The sequence below is a fragment of the Lagenorhynchus albirostris genome, chromosome 9 (genome assembly GCF_949774975.1).
Source record: "Lagenorhynchus albirostris chromosome 9, mLagAlb1.1, whole genome shotgun sequence".
NCBI classification, from domain to species: domain Eukaryota; kingdom Metazoa; phylum Chordata; class Mammalia; order Artiodactyla; family Delphinidae; genus Lagenorhynchus; species Lagenorhynchus albirostris.
The window spans coordinates 100685204-100704342 of NC_083103.1; the positions used below are offsets into that span (position 1 = coordinate 100685204).

The 19139-nt window shown below is 39.0% G+C and overlaps 1 protein-coding gene and 1 pseudogene across 1 annotated transcript; one reads left to right on the forward strand and one right to left on the reverse strand.

Moving 5' to 3' along the window:
* Positions 1-865: 865 nt before the first annotated feature.
* PATE2 (prostate and testis expressed 2) lies at positions 866-18966 on the reverse strand. The gene is given in 6 exon segments (XM_060158008.1): positions 866-930; positions 933-1001; positions 1360-1488; positions 1957-1980; positions 15645-15741; positions 18877-18966. Coding segments are annotated over 3 exon segments (252 nt in total). The 5' UTR covers positions 1478-1488; positions 1957-1980; positions 15645-15741; positions 18877-18966.
* On the forward strand, positions 5744-7642 carry LOC132526562 (prostate and testis expressed protein 3-like; annotated as a pseudogene).
* Positions 18967-19139: the final 173 nt, after the last annotated feature.

The window sequence follows — 19139 nt, forward strand, 5'->3', positions numbered from 1 at the left end:
TACTCATAACTGCATCATACATAGGACACCTTGTAACTGGAACACTACCACATGGCATCTCTATACATTCTATTATCTTAACCTGCTTTATTATCAACATTTTTTTCACATTCTTATGAGAGGAGACTGACCAGCCATTCTGGCACAAGGTTTCCATTTCCAATTCAATAACCTAGTTCAACCATGTGCTACCTGGCTACCTGTCCAGGAAGGGCCATGATAACTCCACCCACACCAAACTGTTTCTCATATCTTAGTTTCCACAAACTGAAATGCCCCTAAAATTTTTCTTGATGCCTCATCCCTTTGCCTGTCCAGTTTTTTCCTGGCCTGAGATTCCTCCTAAGAGCTCTACCAGAGAAAGATGTGGCTCACGTTGCCAGAAAATTGGGAAACTGGAGTTAGTCTTCTTTTATCTCCAAAACCCATGGGCAAAAGGAGAGTGCCAGGTGTCAGAGCTAATCAAGAGAGAATCCCAGCCCAGAGGAGTGGGTATGGACAAGGATAAAGTATGATCACAGAATTCCCAGGATGAGCTTGGGATTATTTTGACCCAAGTCTTTGCATTTCCATATAGGAGATAATAAATAACCAATTTAAAACCCAACACTATTCATGGCAGCACCATCGTAAGAAAACCAAAACGCTATGCGCGGGGATTTGCAAAAATTCCGTCTAGTGCTCCATCATTAATGAGAATCAGTTATCTCCTAGTAGCCTCCTTATGATGGCTACTCTTCACTACCAGCTGGCTTTCTCACTCTCTACCATTGGTTAGAAGTGGAGAGCAAAATACAGGTTTGGGGGAAAAGATAAGGGGGATGGTGAGTTGAAGAATAATCAAAAATCCAGGAGAGATGCAGAACTAGACTCCCTCAGGGAGGTTGCAATAGTTTTTATGTTTGCAACAGATGAGCTCTGTCCTCTTTTCAAACCTAAGAAGTTGATGTCCTCACAGTTGGTCATACACGACAGTTTTGAATAAAAATACATACTCCGCCCTGAGGAGGTGAAAGAAAGGGAATATAACTGTAATGACTCTGTTTCCTCCTACCATATTCCTAGGAATAACCTCTTTTCAGAGACTCACTGATCTTTCTCTAGACCCAAATGAGCTAAAAGACAGAGTCTATCAATTACTGACCCAGAGAGTGGATTTTATTTCCTAACTTATAAGGAACACTCACCTTTCCTTTCCTCAACGCTGTCTTAAGGAAAAGTCCATCTTTGCCCTACCCTCTGCAGGACCACCCCATCCTCACCCATCCTACTCACCCATGTATTCCATGGACAAAAGCAGGTAACTGTCTCTAAGGGGAAAAGGTGGTTGTTTCTCGGTCACTTTATACCCAACACTACCTTTTCTGGTAAGTAAGTAAATGTTTTCAACAGCACAAGTCTGGTGGTACTTCAGGGTGCAGGACCTCATGCCTTCATAGCATATCCCAAGATGATATTTTTTATATTTATAACACATCGTCGAAGGCTCTGCCAGACACAGAAAGAGGTGCTTAAAGGATGCAGTATGGAGAAGGTTCTCCAGGCCTGGGGGCTTCCCAACAGGAACTTGCTATTGACTAGTGGTTCCCAACTTTTCTAGGGACCCTGATCCCTTTGATAATCTTGTGAAAGCTAACTTATACAGACATAAATCAAATATTGTATATAATCTCAAAAGGTTGGAGTTCCTGTAAAATTTATCTATGGTCCCCAAGTAATGAACCCCTTATCTAGCCTAATGATTTTGTCCAGTAATGGGGAAGAGGAAGCAAAGACGGGGACTTTAGCTTCCTTACTCCACGAAATGGACTAAATTGGTCTGGGAGAAGATCAAACTCCTAGGATTCTATAGTAGGAATGGATAACAGCTTTCTTAAAAGATGGAGGGGAAGGTTTACTCCAAAAATGTCACCAATAACCTTTTTACCAAAGACTTTAGACTAGCTGTGGTCATACCTATCAGATGTTCACGAAATTCACCTGTGGAAAGAAGAAGTTTCCCTGTCATAATCACACATGCATCGGCCAAAGCCCCAAGAGCCAATTCTGGAAATTTCTCCTCCCCCAGCATCTTCCCATCTCTTAATCAACAACCAACCCTTCCTCTGTCTCCAGGACTTACCCTTACTCATGCAGACCAGAAAGACTATGCACAGCAGAAAGAGAACAAACATCCTGGGACTTTGGTCCTGTGCAGTTGCCTGTGGAAGGTACTGGTTGATCTCCCCCAGTGTTCTGCCCTTGGGCTATTCAGCTAAATCATAAAATTTCAGTGACGAACAGTACCTCAATGTTCCCAGAACCAACCAAACCACCAACTGGAGTCTCAATGCCCCTAAGGCATCTATTTAAAAATTCTCCTCAATGATGAATATATATATATATATATACACACACACACACACACACACACATATACACACATATATATATATATACATTCTTTATTCATAATTGTATAGCTAAGCTTTGTGCTCTGTAAGTCAAATTTTTTCCCCACATTTTAACCTTTCAGATATTTCAAGACAGGATTTGGACACCTTAGTTCCTTTTAGCTCTCTTCACTAATCTCAGAATAATATCAGATTTGTCTTTGTCTCACTTAGACTGAAGCACCAGGAACTAAGTTCAGGATTCCAGGTATAGTCTGAATGTGGGGGAAACACTGAGTGTCCCTTCTGTGGTGTAGGAAAGGGACGTTTCAGCAGAATTAGTTATTAACTAATTCATGGATTTTTTAAAGCAAATATTTTCTACACACATACCAAATGCCAACATCACAAAAAGAGACGTCACCAAGTGAACCAGGCCACTAATCTGTGGCCTCACAAAGACTTGAGTCTAGTTAAGGAGACCACAAGTACATCAAGCACAGTTGGCTATGGGGGTCTAAATGAGAGACATTCAAAGTTGACTGCCTGACCAGGGAAGGCTTCCCTGAAGAAGGGATAGTTGAGCCGGACTTTGAAGGCTAGTGATGTGTTAGTTAGAAGAAGTGAATAGGGACAGGCGCCCCAAGGAACAGCAAATGTCAAAATACAGAGATGTCAGGCAACCTGACACACTGGGATGACAGCTGGTCATGTGGTTCTAGAGACATGGGTGAGCAAGAAACTCAGAGAGATGCACCTTGTTGGAGGTGATGGCATATGGGTAAAGAGAGGGGCTCAAGGGGACAGTGCACTGTACTTGTTGCTGAGATTACTTTGTCCCAAGCACATAAAATGGGATCTCTTGCTCACTATTGTGCAATTGCAAGACATCAATGAAAAGAGTCATTTTTCCCAGGGCTGGAAAAGACACTAAAGTACCCACTCCTCTGTACCAATACTGAATTCTAGAAAGGACATCTCCCTTTATCCCGAACTTAAGCTTGGTACACACATGGGTTCCGATCCTGGCTCTGCTGCTTGCCAACGTTGTGACTCTGGGTGAGTTACTGACGTTCAGAGTAATTTTCATCATAAGATTGGTATTAGTAGTATTTTAAAGTCTGTGAAGAGAGAAAGCTCATATTTGTTAAGGTCCTGGAAACTATCAAGCACTAACTCCCTGCGCAGTGCTTAAGATTTCAGGAGAAGCCTGGGCCCTTTTGCTAGGGTAGGTGTCAGAAACTGAAGTCAAAACGAGCCACACGCAGGAAAGGGCATCTGACTGCGAGAGGCAATGAGGTGGAGGCTGTAACTGTGGTTTTGGCATCCAAGGGCCAAGAGCCTGGCTGTGAGGATGATGTTGGGAGCATCCTGTCAGGTGTTAAGTTGCAGCAAGGCTTACGTTTGGCCTTGGGTATTGGAAAAGATGGAAAGATTAATTACATTGTCTTCTAGAATGAACTTTGAAGACATAGTCAGCTTTAGAACAAACTGTTTCATTTGCTTTGGGTGGGTTAGCAGCTGGGAACTAGCTGAGCTCTGATTCACTGAGACTGGGTGAGAACTGGGTCCCATTCTCATAGCTCAAGCGTGAGGTCATCCATGAGCTGATGATGCTCAGTTTTATATCTCTACCTCAGACCTCTACTTTGAGTTCCAGATTCACATCCACAAATACACATTCTACTTTAGAAGGTTCACACATACCACGAGACATTGTTTACAAGAGAAAATCTGATGGATGAGATACTGTGGTAGGATGAGAAGTAGATCAGAGAACCTCTTGCTTGGGTGGAGTTGCAAAATTCTACAATCCTAACTGAAAATAATCCCGTAGAAAAGAGATTCAGAACTCAATGGGCCTTCCAGAAAATACCTGCCAAGGGGCACCTTGCAGGAAGAAGAATAGAAACTGGGCAAACCCTCTGTGGTTTAACCTAGAATTTTTTCTTCCTTTGCTATGATTCTAGACTCACTCGCTTTAAAGAGAGAGAAGAGAAAACAGGTGACAAATAAAGGCTCAGAAGTATGCCTTCTTGATAAGCCTTTGGAAAGTCCTGGAAAATGCTATCTAGTTTCCAACATCTTCTCCTGAAAGATGGAAGAATAGAAAATGAGATTCAAAGACTTCACAATCTTGATTGCCATTCTAGAATCAATTCTTTTCAAAGGAACAAATTCCCTCATGTTTAAGGCCTCTCTTCTTAGGCAGAGATGGGCTCCACACTCTGGTCATAGAAAAGGAACACTATAAATTTTGTGGCATTTGAACTAAGACTTTATTTCACCCGATCTTTATCTGATATTTAAAAATGTCATACTTGAGATATTTTGATGAACATATTGTTCCTACAACTAAAGAACATGTCGTTAAAATGAATTCATGAGAGAAGATTCCTATTGCCTCTAGCCAAAGTACCATAAGCTCACTGATGGGTTTCAGAGACTGACAGTGCCAGAACTGGTCATAATTTTCCAGTGGTTTACCCACGGTGAACCCTACCTGAGTTGACTTTTGTAGAGACAGATACCTAAAGCATGGGCAAAACTGGCCAGATTCACAATATAAATTTCCTAAAGATCAAGCCATGTGATAATTCTAGAGATGATTTCACAGCCCTACAAAGTAAACAGTCCCTGGCCTTGGAGAACAGATTTCTAGTAAAGTGAAAGAGTTCTGGGCTGAGAATCAGAAATTCTAGGTGGAAGGCCCAGCTTGGTCATAGATTATGCACCTTTTCATCTCTTTCAGTCTTCGTTTTCTCATCCATGAAGTGTGGAGCTAGGTGAGCTTTTTTTTGACTTATTCGTTGCTCTGCTCTTACACATGAAACTGTGCCTGGTCCATAAAAGCTCTCAATAACTATTAGTTGAATGTATGAATAAATCTCCAAGAGGCATTCAATCAAGATGGTTAAAAGTATGGCTTCTGGAACTAGAAAGTCTTGCTCTGAGTACTGGTGCTATAAGTCACTAGATATGTGATCTTGGGTAAGATGCTGGATCTCACCAAGTCTGTTTCCTCCTCTGTGAAACTGGGATAAGAATGATAATATCAAAGAAGAAAAACAAAAGAAAAAAAAGAATGATAATATCATAACTGCATTAATAATAATTACTATGATGAACAGTATATAAAAAACAAAGTTAACTTCATGTAAGCTCCAACATTTATTAATTATCATTCTCTGCTGTGGGGTGGAGAGAGCATGAACTTGAGCTCCCAGAGGAAACCTTGTGTGATTGGTTCCCCTTAGGCATGAATAATCCCTGCCCTATGATGAAGAGGAAGGTTTCTTCTTGTGGCCTAAAGACCTGTGCTTGCAGACCCTGGCTTCTTTTCTTCCTGTATAACAGACTTCTCTGTCAGGATGGACAAACACTTCTTGTTGCTCTCATCCGTCTTCTGCTGCATTGCGGGTGAGTCACAGACTTGAGTGGGCTCCAGAGACAGGATCTAGGAAGCCCCATGGAACTCCATATGTGTAGTTGGCGTCCATGCGGGGCTGAGTCTTGACCACGTTTATACGGGAGGGGAAGCCAGCCTTCAGAATGCTCCCTGGGCCTCCATGCCAACTTGTCTGCCCTTTTCAACATTCTGCCATTCCCCGCCAAGGGCTCAAGCCGCTGTGGCTGCCCCATCATAGTGCTCCCCACTCTGTCCCTACCATTCCCCATAATCAAAATTCCTAGTGAGATTTTCCTCAGGACATCCTTTCCATTTATAAATCTGTATCCCATCTGCTGAGCCTACAATAAATAATTTTGTAGCTGGTTTTAGTGCTATCAAGGGTTTTTGATGCCCTTATCAGGGATTTTTATATTACAACAAGTGATTGCAGGAAAGAAAATACTGGATGCACTGGAATCAGACAGATTAAAAAATGTTTCAGTCACTGTCTTAAATTCTCTGTACATCTAGTTGCTCACCTGAGAAATGGGGAAATCCCTACTTACAAGGCTTTTGTGAGGATTAAATCAGATACAAAGTAAGAGAACATGGCCCATATGAGATGCTCGATAAATGTTACTTTCTCACTTAGGTGCACCCAGGAGAGGTGTTTTTTTGTTTTTTTTAAAATTAAACCTGTATTTTGACCAGCTCACCCCACAGTACCACAAAAAGTGGCACTGACTATGATATAATTCATGAGGCCTTCACGTAGATTCAGTTCCAAGTTAAAAACAGAGTATATCACCTAACAATACGTAAGCCGCCAATCTCAGAAATCCCATCGTAGTAATGCTAGCACAGGTAAAAGTTTAAAGCTCTCAGCCTCATTATCACACTCTTGTCTACCTACAGTGCTGCCAAGTAAGCCAGGCCAGCATTAACAGAACCATTTTTAAGCCGGAAAGCCATTTAGCCAGAGGCTAAATCTTTGCTCAAAGTCACCAGGTTAAAAGGGCTGAAGTCGGGACCAGAAACCTTTAACTCTCACAGAGGCATTTCTCCGGGATGTGGAGTTGGTGAGAGATCCAGCTGCTTACTCCCGGATCCCAGCCACCAGCTCTTCACCTATCCGCGCACCACACCCCACACCTCAGGCCTGGATAGGTCTAGCTTCTTCTAAGTCCCTGCCTCCCCTGGCCTCACATCAGCTCTGTGCTCTCCAGCAATGACACCCCTGAGATGCATAACATGCCCCTTCGCACACAGACAGATCGCTGTAGAAGAGGCATCGGTGTCTGTGCTGCTGAGAAGCATGAGACATGCGTGATCTTAAAGATCTTCCAGGGTAAGTTAGAGGAGGTGCTGTGAGATTCCTAGAAAATTCTTAGGAGAGTACTCCACCAATTTCCTATCTCAGACTAAGGCCAACTCAAGAGAAGAACCAAAGTGCCGTATACCCCTGGGCATGGGTCCCTGTGCATGCTGACAGAAGAGGACCTGGGGAAATGAGACACGAGGAAGAAGCATCTGTACAAAGAGTTGAGGGTTGCCAGGGAACTTAGGCAAATAACCCCTGCAGGGGACCTGTGATTTCTTCATCTCCCTGCCTGAGTCCCCTTGGGAGTACAAGATGGGAAGCCAACCCCAAACCTACCTCGGATGCCTAAATAAATTTTTACTGACAGGACTAGTGCCAGGTTTGACTTGTCTTTAAAGAACTTAGATCACTGGCTTATTTTCTATGATTTCTTCTTATTACAGATAACGTCCTCCAGTTATCATATATGGTGTGTCAGAGATTCTGCAGAGAATTGACATACGATCTCAACGATGAACTTATGTTCATACATGCTGCAACTACAATTATTGTAACTTCAAAAATCTAAAATATTTTTTCTCCAAAGTTGTCCCTTTAAAATGTTATTGATGCTTCTCTGCCTTCACAGTCTGCCTGCCCTTGCTTTTCTGCCCTGTCTGTCCTGAAAGGATCCCAGCTCTCTCTGTAATTCAGTGTTATCCTTCCTGGTGCCTCAAGCTTGGTTCCTACCTCAGTTGGAGGATAATGATTCTGAACAACAGATTTCTCCCATTACAGGGTCTGGCATTTCTGTACTTCAAGAGGTCTCCCCCAAGAGGTCCAGTAGAAAACTTTAAAACAAGACCATCTAGATCCTTGTGATTATCTTAGATAGTGGAGGTGGACTAGAAATTCTTATTATGGCTATAATTAAGCAGAAATAGCAACAAAACAGATGGTGGACACTCAAGATTTTCCTCTATTGGCAAAAAGTTATTTTCCCCCGTGGACAGTGTCCATCTCACACTCAGTCATGATTTTCTTAGCATTTACATGGTGTCTCCATATACAATGTAAGAAACAGCAAATAAAGAATTTCCTGGCTCTGTGACATTCACAGTTCACACATAGCCACTTCTAGGCCTGTCAAGATGTACATTCAAGATATATTACAACTCTCATTTCTTCCTATTCCTCTTCTAGTCTTCTCAATTCCTTTCCTCTTTTGCCACCCACCTCTACTCTGACCTCTCCGGCAATGAACACAATGACTATACAAATTCTCCCTCTTTTGAATACCCAAGTCACTTTATGGGTACTTTTTTTTTTTTGACACTCTTTCACAAAAATGAATCATTTCTCTGTTTGTCTAATTTGCCCTAGTATGTTATAAATCACAGCTAGAACATGTGCCTTGTTTTATTCATCTCTATTGCCTTTAGCTGGCCAATTAAACTTTATTGTGTTTAATTGAACAGCCAGTAAAGTTGATGGAATTTTTCTTGTCCATCTGTTTAGCGTGACTTTTCTGGTTTTTTACCTATTTTGTTGAGTGTACTGGGAATGGTAACCTCTACTCCCTACCAGACATAGAACTTTCACTCCAGTGCCAACATACCATGTGTTTTTCTCAAAGAGATTATGAAAAGGACATTTCTTATTATGGAACCCTTCACTATTCAAATATATTAACTAAAAAAAATTTTTTTTGATGGGATTCTTCTAAAACTGAATAGCTAATCTTACTTCAAAATTCAAAATCAATACTTTATTATATCAAGTATGAAATAGGCCTGGAAGTTTAGAAAGGGTAATCTGGCCCAACCCTTGGAAATATCTGAAAGCACATGTTTTCCTAGTTTTAATGATGTCAGGATTGATCACATAAATTTGCTTGTTCTCAGACTTATCTATACCATCTAAAGTTTCCCTTCAATCTTTCATCTAACAGATTTTAGCCCTATTGATTATTGTTAACAAGATCTGTTACTCATTATGAGTTGAATAATAATCTTAATTGAAGTATAATTCATATATAATAAAATGCACATATTTTAAATATACAGTTTGATGTGATTTGAAAAATGTATAAACCTATATAACCACCATCTCATTTAAAACATAGAATATTTTTATCACCTTAGTAAGTTTCTTCAGGTAACAATCCACTCCCAAAAGTATTATTCTAACTTCTATCACCATAGAACTAATTTTATTTTACCTGTTCTTTTTTTTTGGCTGCGTTGGGTCTTCATTGCTGCGCGTGGGCTTTTCTCTAGTTGCAGCGAGCGCGGGCTACTCTTTGGTGCGGTGCGTGGGATTCTCATTGCGGTGGCTTCTCTTGTTGCAGAGCATGGGCTCTAGGAGCACGGCTTCAGTAGTTGTGGCTCACAGACTCTAGAGCGCAGGCTCAGTAGTTGTGGCACACGAGCTTAGTTGCCCCACGGCATGTGGGATCTTCCTGGACCAGGGTTAGAACCCATGTCCCCTGCATTGGCAGGCGGATTCTTAACCACTGTGCCACCAGGGAAGTCCCAGCCTGTTCTTGAACTTATTATAAAATAAATTATACAGAAAGTACTATCTTGAGTCTGGTCTCTATCACTCACCATAATATTTTTAAGATTCATGCATGTTTCACTTATATCAAAAGTTTATTCTTTTTTTCCCCATTGTATACATACCGTACAATTTATTAGATCAATTCTCTTATTGATGGACATTGAGTTGTTTCCAGCTTTGGGCTATTGTGAATAAAGCTGCTATGAACATTTTCATATAAGAGTTTTGATGGACATACACACTCATTTATCTTTGGTAGGTAATTAAAAGTAACATGTATGAGTCATAGGGTAGGCATATGCATAATTTTAAAAGAAATTGCCAAAGGGTTTACCAAAGTGGTGGTACCAATATATAGTCCTACCAGTACTGTATGAGAATTCCAGTTACTCTACATAATTCCCATCACCAATTATTATCAGTCATTTATTGTTTTGTTTTTTTACTTTTTGGCTGCACCTTGCAGCATGTGGGATCTTAGTTCCCTGACCAGGGATCGAACCCTCACCCCCTGAAGTGGAAGCTCAGAGTCCTAACTGCTGGACCGCCAGGGAAGTCCTATCAGTCATTTAAATTTTAACTAGCCTACTCATCGTAAAATTTATCTTACACTTTACTGATAACTAATGGAATTCAGCCACTTTTTATGCTCCAGGTAGATAATAATTCATCCATGTTTCCTTCTAATACTTTCATTGATTTAAATTAACTTTTGATTCTCCATTTGGAATTTACCCTTGTAAGAAAGTGATCCAATTTAATCTATTTCCACATGACTAGCCAATTAGTCCAACAACATTTATCTTTTATCTATTTTTTAATATATCTTTACTGGAGTAAAATTGCTTTACAATGTTCTGTTAGTTTCTGCTGAACAACATGAATCAGCTATATGCATACATATATCCCCATATCCTCTCTCTCTTGAGCCTCCCCCCCACCCCAGGTCATCACAAAGCACCAAGCTGATCTCCCTGTGCTACGCAGCAGCTTCCCACTAGCTATCTATTTTACATTTGGTAGTGTATATATGTCAATGCTACTCTCTCACTACATCCCAGCCTCCCCTTCCCCCACTGTGTCCTCAAGTCTGTTCTCTACATCTACATCTTTATTCCTGCCCTACCACTAGGTTCATCAGTACCATTTTCCTAGATTATATATATATATATATATATATGCGTTAGCATATGGTATTTGTTTTTCTCTTTCTGACTTACTTCACTCTTTATCACTGACTCTAGGTCCATCTACCTTACTACAACTAACTCAATTTCATTCCTTTTTATGGCTGAGTAATATTCTATTCTATATATGTGCCACATCTTCTTTATCCATTCATCTGTCAATGGACATTTAGGTTGTTTCCATATCCTGGCTATTGTAAATAGTGCTGCAATGAACATTGTGGTACATGTATCTTTTTGAATTATGGTTATCTCAGGGTACCAGAAATATTTATTTTAAAGTTAACATTTTTCTCAACTAATTTGAGATGCCTCTTTCATAATATGCTGAATTTCCATTAGCACTTAACACTAATTCTGGGTTCTCTACTTAGTTAAATTTTTCTACACATTACCTCTACCTCACAACATACACAAAAAACAAATTCAAACTGGATTGTAGGTTTAAAGTGAAAAGTATAACAATAAAACTTCTAGAAGAAAGCACAGCATGTAGTTGTAACTTTGGAATAGGCAAAAGGTTACTTAAACATCATCTGAACAGCAAAACCATTTTTAAACATTGATAAGTTAGACTTCATTGAAATTAACAATGGCAGTTCATCAAAATGTATCAGTAAGAGAGTGAAAAGACAAGTTAATGACTTGGAGAAGATATTTGCAATACTGATATCCTAAGTAGAACTTGTATACAGAACATAAAAATCTTACAGCTTTCCTAGACAAACAAAAGCTGAGGGAATTCATCACCACTAGACCTGCCTTGCAAGAAAAGCTGAAAGGAGTTATACAAGGTGAAATAAAAAGATGTTAATTAATGACATGAAGACATATGAAATATATAACACACTGGTACAGGTAAATATACAGTCAAACTTAGAAAACTCTAATAGCATGGTTTGTTAACCACTTAACTATACTACAAAGGTCAAAGGAAAAAGCATTAAATATAATTTAGCTACTATAATTTGTTAATAAATACACAATATAAAAAGAGTTAAATAATGACCTCAAGATATAAAAAAGATGAAGTAAAAGAGTGAAGTTTTGTAGACAATCAAAATTAAGTTGCTATCAGGTTGAACTAGATTGTTTTGCCTATGAGATGTCTTATATAACACTCATGGTGGAGGGGAAATTGGAAAAAGATAGTCAAAATGTACAAACTTCCAGTTATAAGAAAGTTGCTAAGAGCTCTCATCACAAGGAGACTTTTTTTTCTTTTTATTGTATCTCTATGAGATAAAGGATGTTAACTAAACCTATTATGATGATCATTTCACAATATATGTAAGCCAAACCATCATGATATACACCTTAAACTTATATAGTGATGTATGTTAATTATTTCTCAATAAAACTGGGGGGCGGGGGGAAGACTCATGGTAACCACAAAACAAAACCCTTGAGTAGAGGCACAAAAGATAAAGAAAGGGGAAACAGCAAACCACCATGGAAAACACCAATTTACAAAGGTAGGCAGAAACAACAGGAAAAAGAAACAATATATATACAAAAAAACCAGAAAACAATTAATAAGATGGCATTAGTAGGTCCTTACCTATCAATAATAACTCTAAATGTAAATGGATTGAATTCACCAATCAAAAGGCACAGAGTGGCTGGAAGGATAAAACAACAAGACCAAACCATGTGCTGCCTACAAGAGACTGACTTCAGTTTTAACACATTATTGACTGGGAGATTTTTGCAGAAACGAATGCTTGTGGCTATAATATGTCTCCAGTCAAAAATGTGTTAAGGACACAGATAGGCTCAAAGTGAAGAGATGAAAAAAGGTAATCCATGCAAGAGGAAACCAAAAGAAAGCAGGGGTAGCTATACTTATATCACAAAAATTAGGCTTTAAGCCAAAAAACAGTAACAAGAGACAAAGAAGGTCAATATATAATGATAAAGGGGCCAATTCACCAAGAAGATATGATGATGATAAATATATACAAACCCAACTTCATGAAGTACATAAATGTATTAAGACAATACTAGCAGAGTAAAAGAGAAATAGACTATGATACAATGGTAGTAGGGAACTTCAGTACCCTACTTTCAGCAATAGATAGATCATACAGATAGATGATCCAGATAGATCATCTGGACACAAAACAAGTCTTAGGAAATTTTTAAAGATTGAAATGATACCAAGTATTTTTTTCTGACCACAATGGTATGAACCTAGAAATAAAGAGTAAAAGAGGAAACTGGAAAATCTACAAACATGTGGAAATTAAACAACACACTCCAGAACAAGCAATGACTCAAAAAAGAAATCAGATGAGAAATCAAATAGTATCTTGAAGCAAATAAAAATGGAATCACAACATACTAAAATTTATGGGGTACTGCAAAAGCAGTTCTAAGAGGCAAATTTATAGTGATAAATGCATATATTAAGAAAATAGAAAGATCTCAAATAAACAACCTAACTTTACACTTCAAGGAACTAGAAAAAGAAGAACTAACTAAGCCCAAAGTTAGCAGAAGCAAAGAAATCACAAAAATTGGAGTGAAAATAAATGCAATAGAAACCAAAATTTTTTTTAAATAAACAAAACTAAGATCTGTTTTTTTTGAAAAGATAAACAAAATTGACAAACCATTAGCTGGACTAAGAAAAAAAAGAGATTCAAATAATAAAATCAGAAATGAAAGAGGAGACACTACAAATGATAACACAGAAATAATAAGGATCATATGAGACTACTAAGAACAATTACAGGCCAATCAGTTGGTTAACCTAGAAGAAATGGATCAATTCCTAGAAACATAAAACCTATGAAGACTGAATCAGGAAGAAATAGATAATCTGAACAGACCAATAATAAGTAAGGAGACTGATTAAGCAATCAAAAACCTCCCAACACAGAAAACTGAAGGACCAGATGGCTTCACCGGCAAATTCTACCATACATTTAAAGAAGAATTAATGCCAATCCTTCTCAAAGGCCTTCCAAAAATTAAGGAGGAAGGAACATTTCCAAATTCATTTTACAAGACCAGCACTACCCTGATACCAAAGCCAGATAAGGACACTACAAGGAAGGAAAACTAGAGACCAATATCTCTGATAAATATAGAGGCAGAAATTCTCAACAAAATATTAGCAAACTGAACTCAACAACATATTGAAAGGATTATACATTGTGACCAAATAGGATTTATCGCTGGGATGCAAGTATGGTTCAACCAATGCACATCAATAAATGTGATACACCACATTAATAGAATGAAAGATAAAAATTATATGATCATCTCAATAGATGCAGAAAAAGCATTTGACAAAATATAACATCCTTTTGTGATAAAAATCCTCAAAAAATTGGTTATAGTAGGAACATAAAACCTACAACCAAGAATATGCTTGTTCAGATTCAATGGAGAAATCACAAGCTTTACAGGCAAGCAAAAGCTAAGACAATTCAGCACCACCAGACCAGCTTTACAACAAACACTAAAGGAACTTCTCTAGGCAGAAAAGAAAAGCCCACAACTAGAAACAAGAAAATTACAGATGGGAAAGCTTAACAGTAAAGGAAAACATATAGTAAAGGCAGGAAATCAAGAGGAGAGCACAAATGCAGGACATTGGAAATGCATGTGAAATTGAGACTATCAACTTAAAGCAGTCTTGTATACATATAGACTGCTATATCAAAACCTCCGATAACTGCGACATTAAGGCATCAAAGGGTTTCTTTCCTCCCCAGGGTTCCCCTGTTTCTTTCTTTCAATCCTACTCTAGGTCAACCCTTGGGCCAATTATTCTCCTAGGTATCTTACTTTCTTTTTTCATTCCAAAATTAAAATTCCTTCTCACAACCTCCTAAGGCTCTGAGAATTCAGGGTCCTTTTCTCTCTGAGCCTCAGGTTGAAACTACTTTCTATGAAGCCACCTAAATGCTGGCTTTACTCAGCTACTTCTCCTTGGACTGTGGGCACAGAAATTTTCCGATATCTTCCCTTCTGCACACAAAAATCTCTACTCGGTTCTTAATTCTTTTATTTCTAAAAATGTAAACATATGTAAGAAGTACAGCAGATACAAAGAAACATGGTGTAAAGAAAACCTCGTTCACCATCTGGCATGTCCTGTTTAAGACTTTCATTTGTAAGAGGTGGTTCTCAGTTGGGGATGGTCTTGCCCCCACGGTTGGCATTTGGTGATATCTGGACACATTTGTGATTGTCATTGTTGGGATGCTACTGCATCTGAAGTGTAGAGGCCACGGATGCTGCTCCACATCGTACAATGTGCAGAACAGTCCTCCCAAACAAAACATTATCTAGCCCAGAATATCAACAGTGCTGAAGTTGAGAAACTCTGATTTACAACATCACCATATTTCATTCCACCTCAACTCATATAGCATCTGCCCCTCCCAGCTGGGGCATCTCACTGATTATTAGGAATTTCAGGACAGAAGTTTTGCTCCTGAGTGAAAGGAAGTAATTAAATGTTCTGACTTAATGGCAGGACGTTTAATTTAAAATTTAATCCAACCACACTGAATCCCATTACACACAGAGCTTTGATAGTGGTGGCAAGTAACAGCAAATATGAGACATATACCTGCCCTCAAAGAGCTTGATCTTCTTGGGAGGAAAAGAAATACACACTTGGAGAAGTAATAAGAATAAAAAGCAAGATATGAGTATCAGTGCTTAAGACATAAATAAGAATGATTGGGAGTAACATACATGAGTTGGCCCTTAAATAGATTTAAAATGAAAGCGTTTTAGAAATGAAAGCAATTAACATAATATCTAATGTAACTCCATTTAACAGGTGAGAAGAAAAACACAGAGAAACTAACCTGTCCAAATTATGCTGGCAAATTACTGGGAAGAGAACTCTGGTCTCCTGATTCCTGACCCTCGCTGTTTCGTTTACAACCGTTGCCTTTGTGACTGCTAAAAAAGAAGAGAGAGAGATGAGCAGAGAAGGCCCTGTATGAACAATGGCAGAAGTGTACATCATCATCATAGTTATAATAATAATCACTGCTGATATATGAATGCTTAGTAAGTAGACTGGTGAAGGGCTCACATTATGAAGTATCAGAAAGTAAGACTGGAAAGGAAATGAGCAGCTTGGGATGAAGAGATAAGATTAAACTAAACAGAATATTAACAGTCTCAGTCTAGGTATTTTAGAAGTTAAATGAGAAATAAAGGTAAGTGCTATAGGAATTTCAAAAAGGGTCAAATTCCAATGGCTGAGGGTAATCAGGCATGGCTTGGTGGGAGGGGTAAACTGGAGATGAGCTTTCAAGAGGCACAGGATTTGAAAGGAGATAAGAGGGGAATCTAGATAAGGAAGGGATCCAAAGTTAAATAAACCAAGTGGCTTTGAGGACAGTGAAGAAACAAGACTGACTACAATGGGAAGCTTGAGTAGAGGGGACCTGGGAAATGAGGCTGAAAAGGCAGGATGGGTCCAGATCATGCAGGGCCCCAAGAAGAATGAATTTACTCTGGCAAAGAGAGGCCACTGCAGGTGCTTTAGCATAATAACTTGATTAATGTTTTAGGACAACTCCTCTGGCAATGATGTATAGGATGGACAGAGCCAAGAGAGATAAAAGGGAAGGCAGAGAGCTATTCTTCTCGTAAGAACAGAATAAAGAATATTATAAAGACTAAAGAATACTATACAATATTTATAATGCAGTGAGTTATTATTTCATAGACACTATGCTAACATACTTTTTCTCATTTAATTCTCACAGAAAACATACAAAGGAAGTCGAATTATCATCTCCATTTTTAAAATGAGAAAACAGAATCAAAGAGAGGCTACATAACTTGCCCAGGTCACATATCTAGGCATTGGAGGAGTCAGAATTTGAGCCCAGATAATATGGCCCAGAGCCTACAGTCTTAGCTACTATGCCATATCCTTCAATATTATTAAATGTGTCTGAAAGAATCCAAGAACAAAATAATAGGGCTGAACTAATGATTAGTGGTAAAAAAGGAACTGGAAGGAAGAGAGATGAGACTTTACAAAGGAACAAATGACAGAACTTAATGAGATATATGGAGATGAGAAAGAGTAAAAAATGATCATCTCTTGGGCTTCCCTGGTGGCGCAGTGGCTGAGAGTCCGCCTGCCGATGCAGGGGACACGGGTTCGTGCTCCGGTTACGGAAGATCCCACATGCCACGGAGTGGCTGGGCCCGTGAGCCATGGCCGCTGAGCCTGCGCGTCCGGAGGCTGTGCTCTGCAACGTGAGAGGCCACAGCAGTGAGAGGCCTGTGTACCGCAAAAAAAAAAAAAAAGATCATCTCTTAAGGGGTGAGAGCACGGGGAAATGATAATACCATTCACCCTTGGAAATCACAAGGGTGAAACCAGAGGGGAAAGATGAGTAATATTTCAGATATGCTGCATTTGCAAAGATGAAAAGAAATTCATGTAGAAATTCTAATACGCAGATAAGATAGATTTCAGAAACTCAGGAGAGAGTAAGGATTGAAATTACAGATTTTGAAACTATCTCACATAAAATGAATAGTGGAAACAAAAAAACTCTCCAAGGGAGCGAAACTCTCCAAGCTCTCCAAGGGAGCGGAAAAAAAAAAAAAAAGGACCAATCCTTGGGGACCAGCAACAATTGAAAGGCAGAGGAGAGAGGCAGGAGCAGAAGCAGGACAGGGTAGTCTCCCAGAGTTCAACAAATGAGAGTTTCCAGAAGAGAGCAGGCTGCCTTCTCTTTTCACTCTGTACTCTCCTGGAAGATCTCATTCTCACCTATTCCTTAAACTACCATCCACACACATGCAAATAAAAGATGAGAGGTCTACACTTGAAGGAGTTTGAAAATGTCAACAAAGGGGTGAGGTAAGCAAAGATATCATAAAGGAGTGATTAACTTAAACATGAGGATATAACCAGTTGAAAGCAATGTTCGAATGCATAAAGATGCTGATGCGTTAATTAAACTAGCTAGGCCGAATCAGGGAAAGCATCTGGAAAAGGATGCATTACTACCGAAAGGTAAGGAAACCATGTTAAACTACGTCACTTAGACACAATCAGCAAAATTCAGATTATGGGAAACTTCACAGAACAACCTGGTTCCTTCAACAGGTTGTTGAACAACTGGTTCCTTCAACAAGCAAATTGCAAGGGAAAAATATGGAGGTGGAACTTGTAGAGTAAGAGAAGCTTGAAAGACGTGTCAACCAATCACAACGTGTGAAGTGGACTGGGTCCTAGTAGAGAAAAAAAAAAAATTATGAGGCAAGCAGAAAATTAAACTGGATATTTGATGATATTAAGGAAATACATTAAATATTTTAGCTGTAATAATAATATTGTGGTTATGCTTTTTTAAAGTCCTTTATGTTTTTAGAAATCATACTGATATATTTATAGCTTTCAGATGCCTGCTATTTGCTTCAAAGAAACACAAGAGGAGCTATGTAGATAGTGATATGGGAGCAGCGAGATTGGCCAGGAGTTAATAATTGTTGGGGCTGGCATTGAGTTCACGGAGCTTCATTTTTTCCATATGTTTGAAATTTCCCTTAATATTTTTTTTTAAAAGATGCAGTTTGGTTTGCAGGAATAGGATTTCCTTCCATATACTGTAGTTTAAATGGCCCTGGTTAAGTTTTCTTGACCTGAGTTCAGTGGATATCAAGGAACCACGAGGATTATCAAATCAGATCTAGACAAAGCTGGAGGATGAAGTGGTCCACCAAAAAACAGGGATTGAGTTGAACACAAGATACCACTTGAAAGATGACGGAAGATAGATCCTTCAAGTTATTGATTAAAGGGTTTCAAAGATAAAATTTTAACATAAAGGAGAACAAGAAACTAATGGGGGTGTGTGTGTAAGGAGTTTGCTGAATGAGCAAAGCAGTAGGTAAGAAAAATGACTCTGTCCGCTCTTGTTTCTAAGACAAATTCAATGCCACTGAAAAAGACATGCAGCTATGAGATGACGAAACGTGGGATATTTGTTCATGAGAAAAGAATGTGTGCACTAAAGTCGTGTTAAGACACTGGAGATCTAGGGGTCGGGTCATTCAAACCTTCACAAACTACTTCTGTCTTCTTCTCCTTTGTTTACTCCTTCTTCTTTCCCCCAACAAATCCAAAGTGCCTTAGAGGTAGTGCAAAGGGGTAAGAGTAAGAGGTAATATGAAGTTTGGAGGAAAAGATTACGGATTATTTTCTCCCTCTCACTGAATCCTGAATTTAATAGTGTAAATTAAATTTGTCACCTTCCTATTTGTTGTGAGGTGGGGTACAGAACGCTCAGGACGAGGGGGACAAGTTGCTTTAGTTAGGTTGC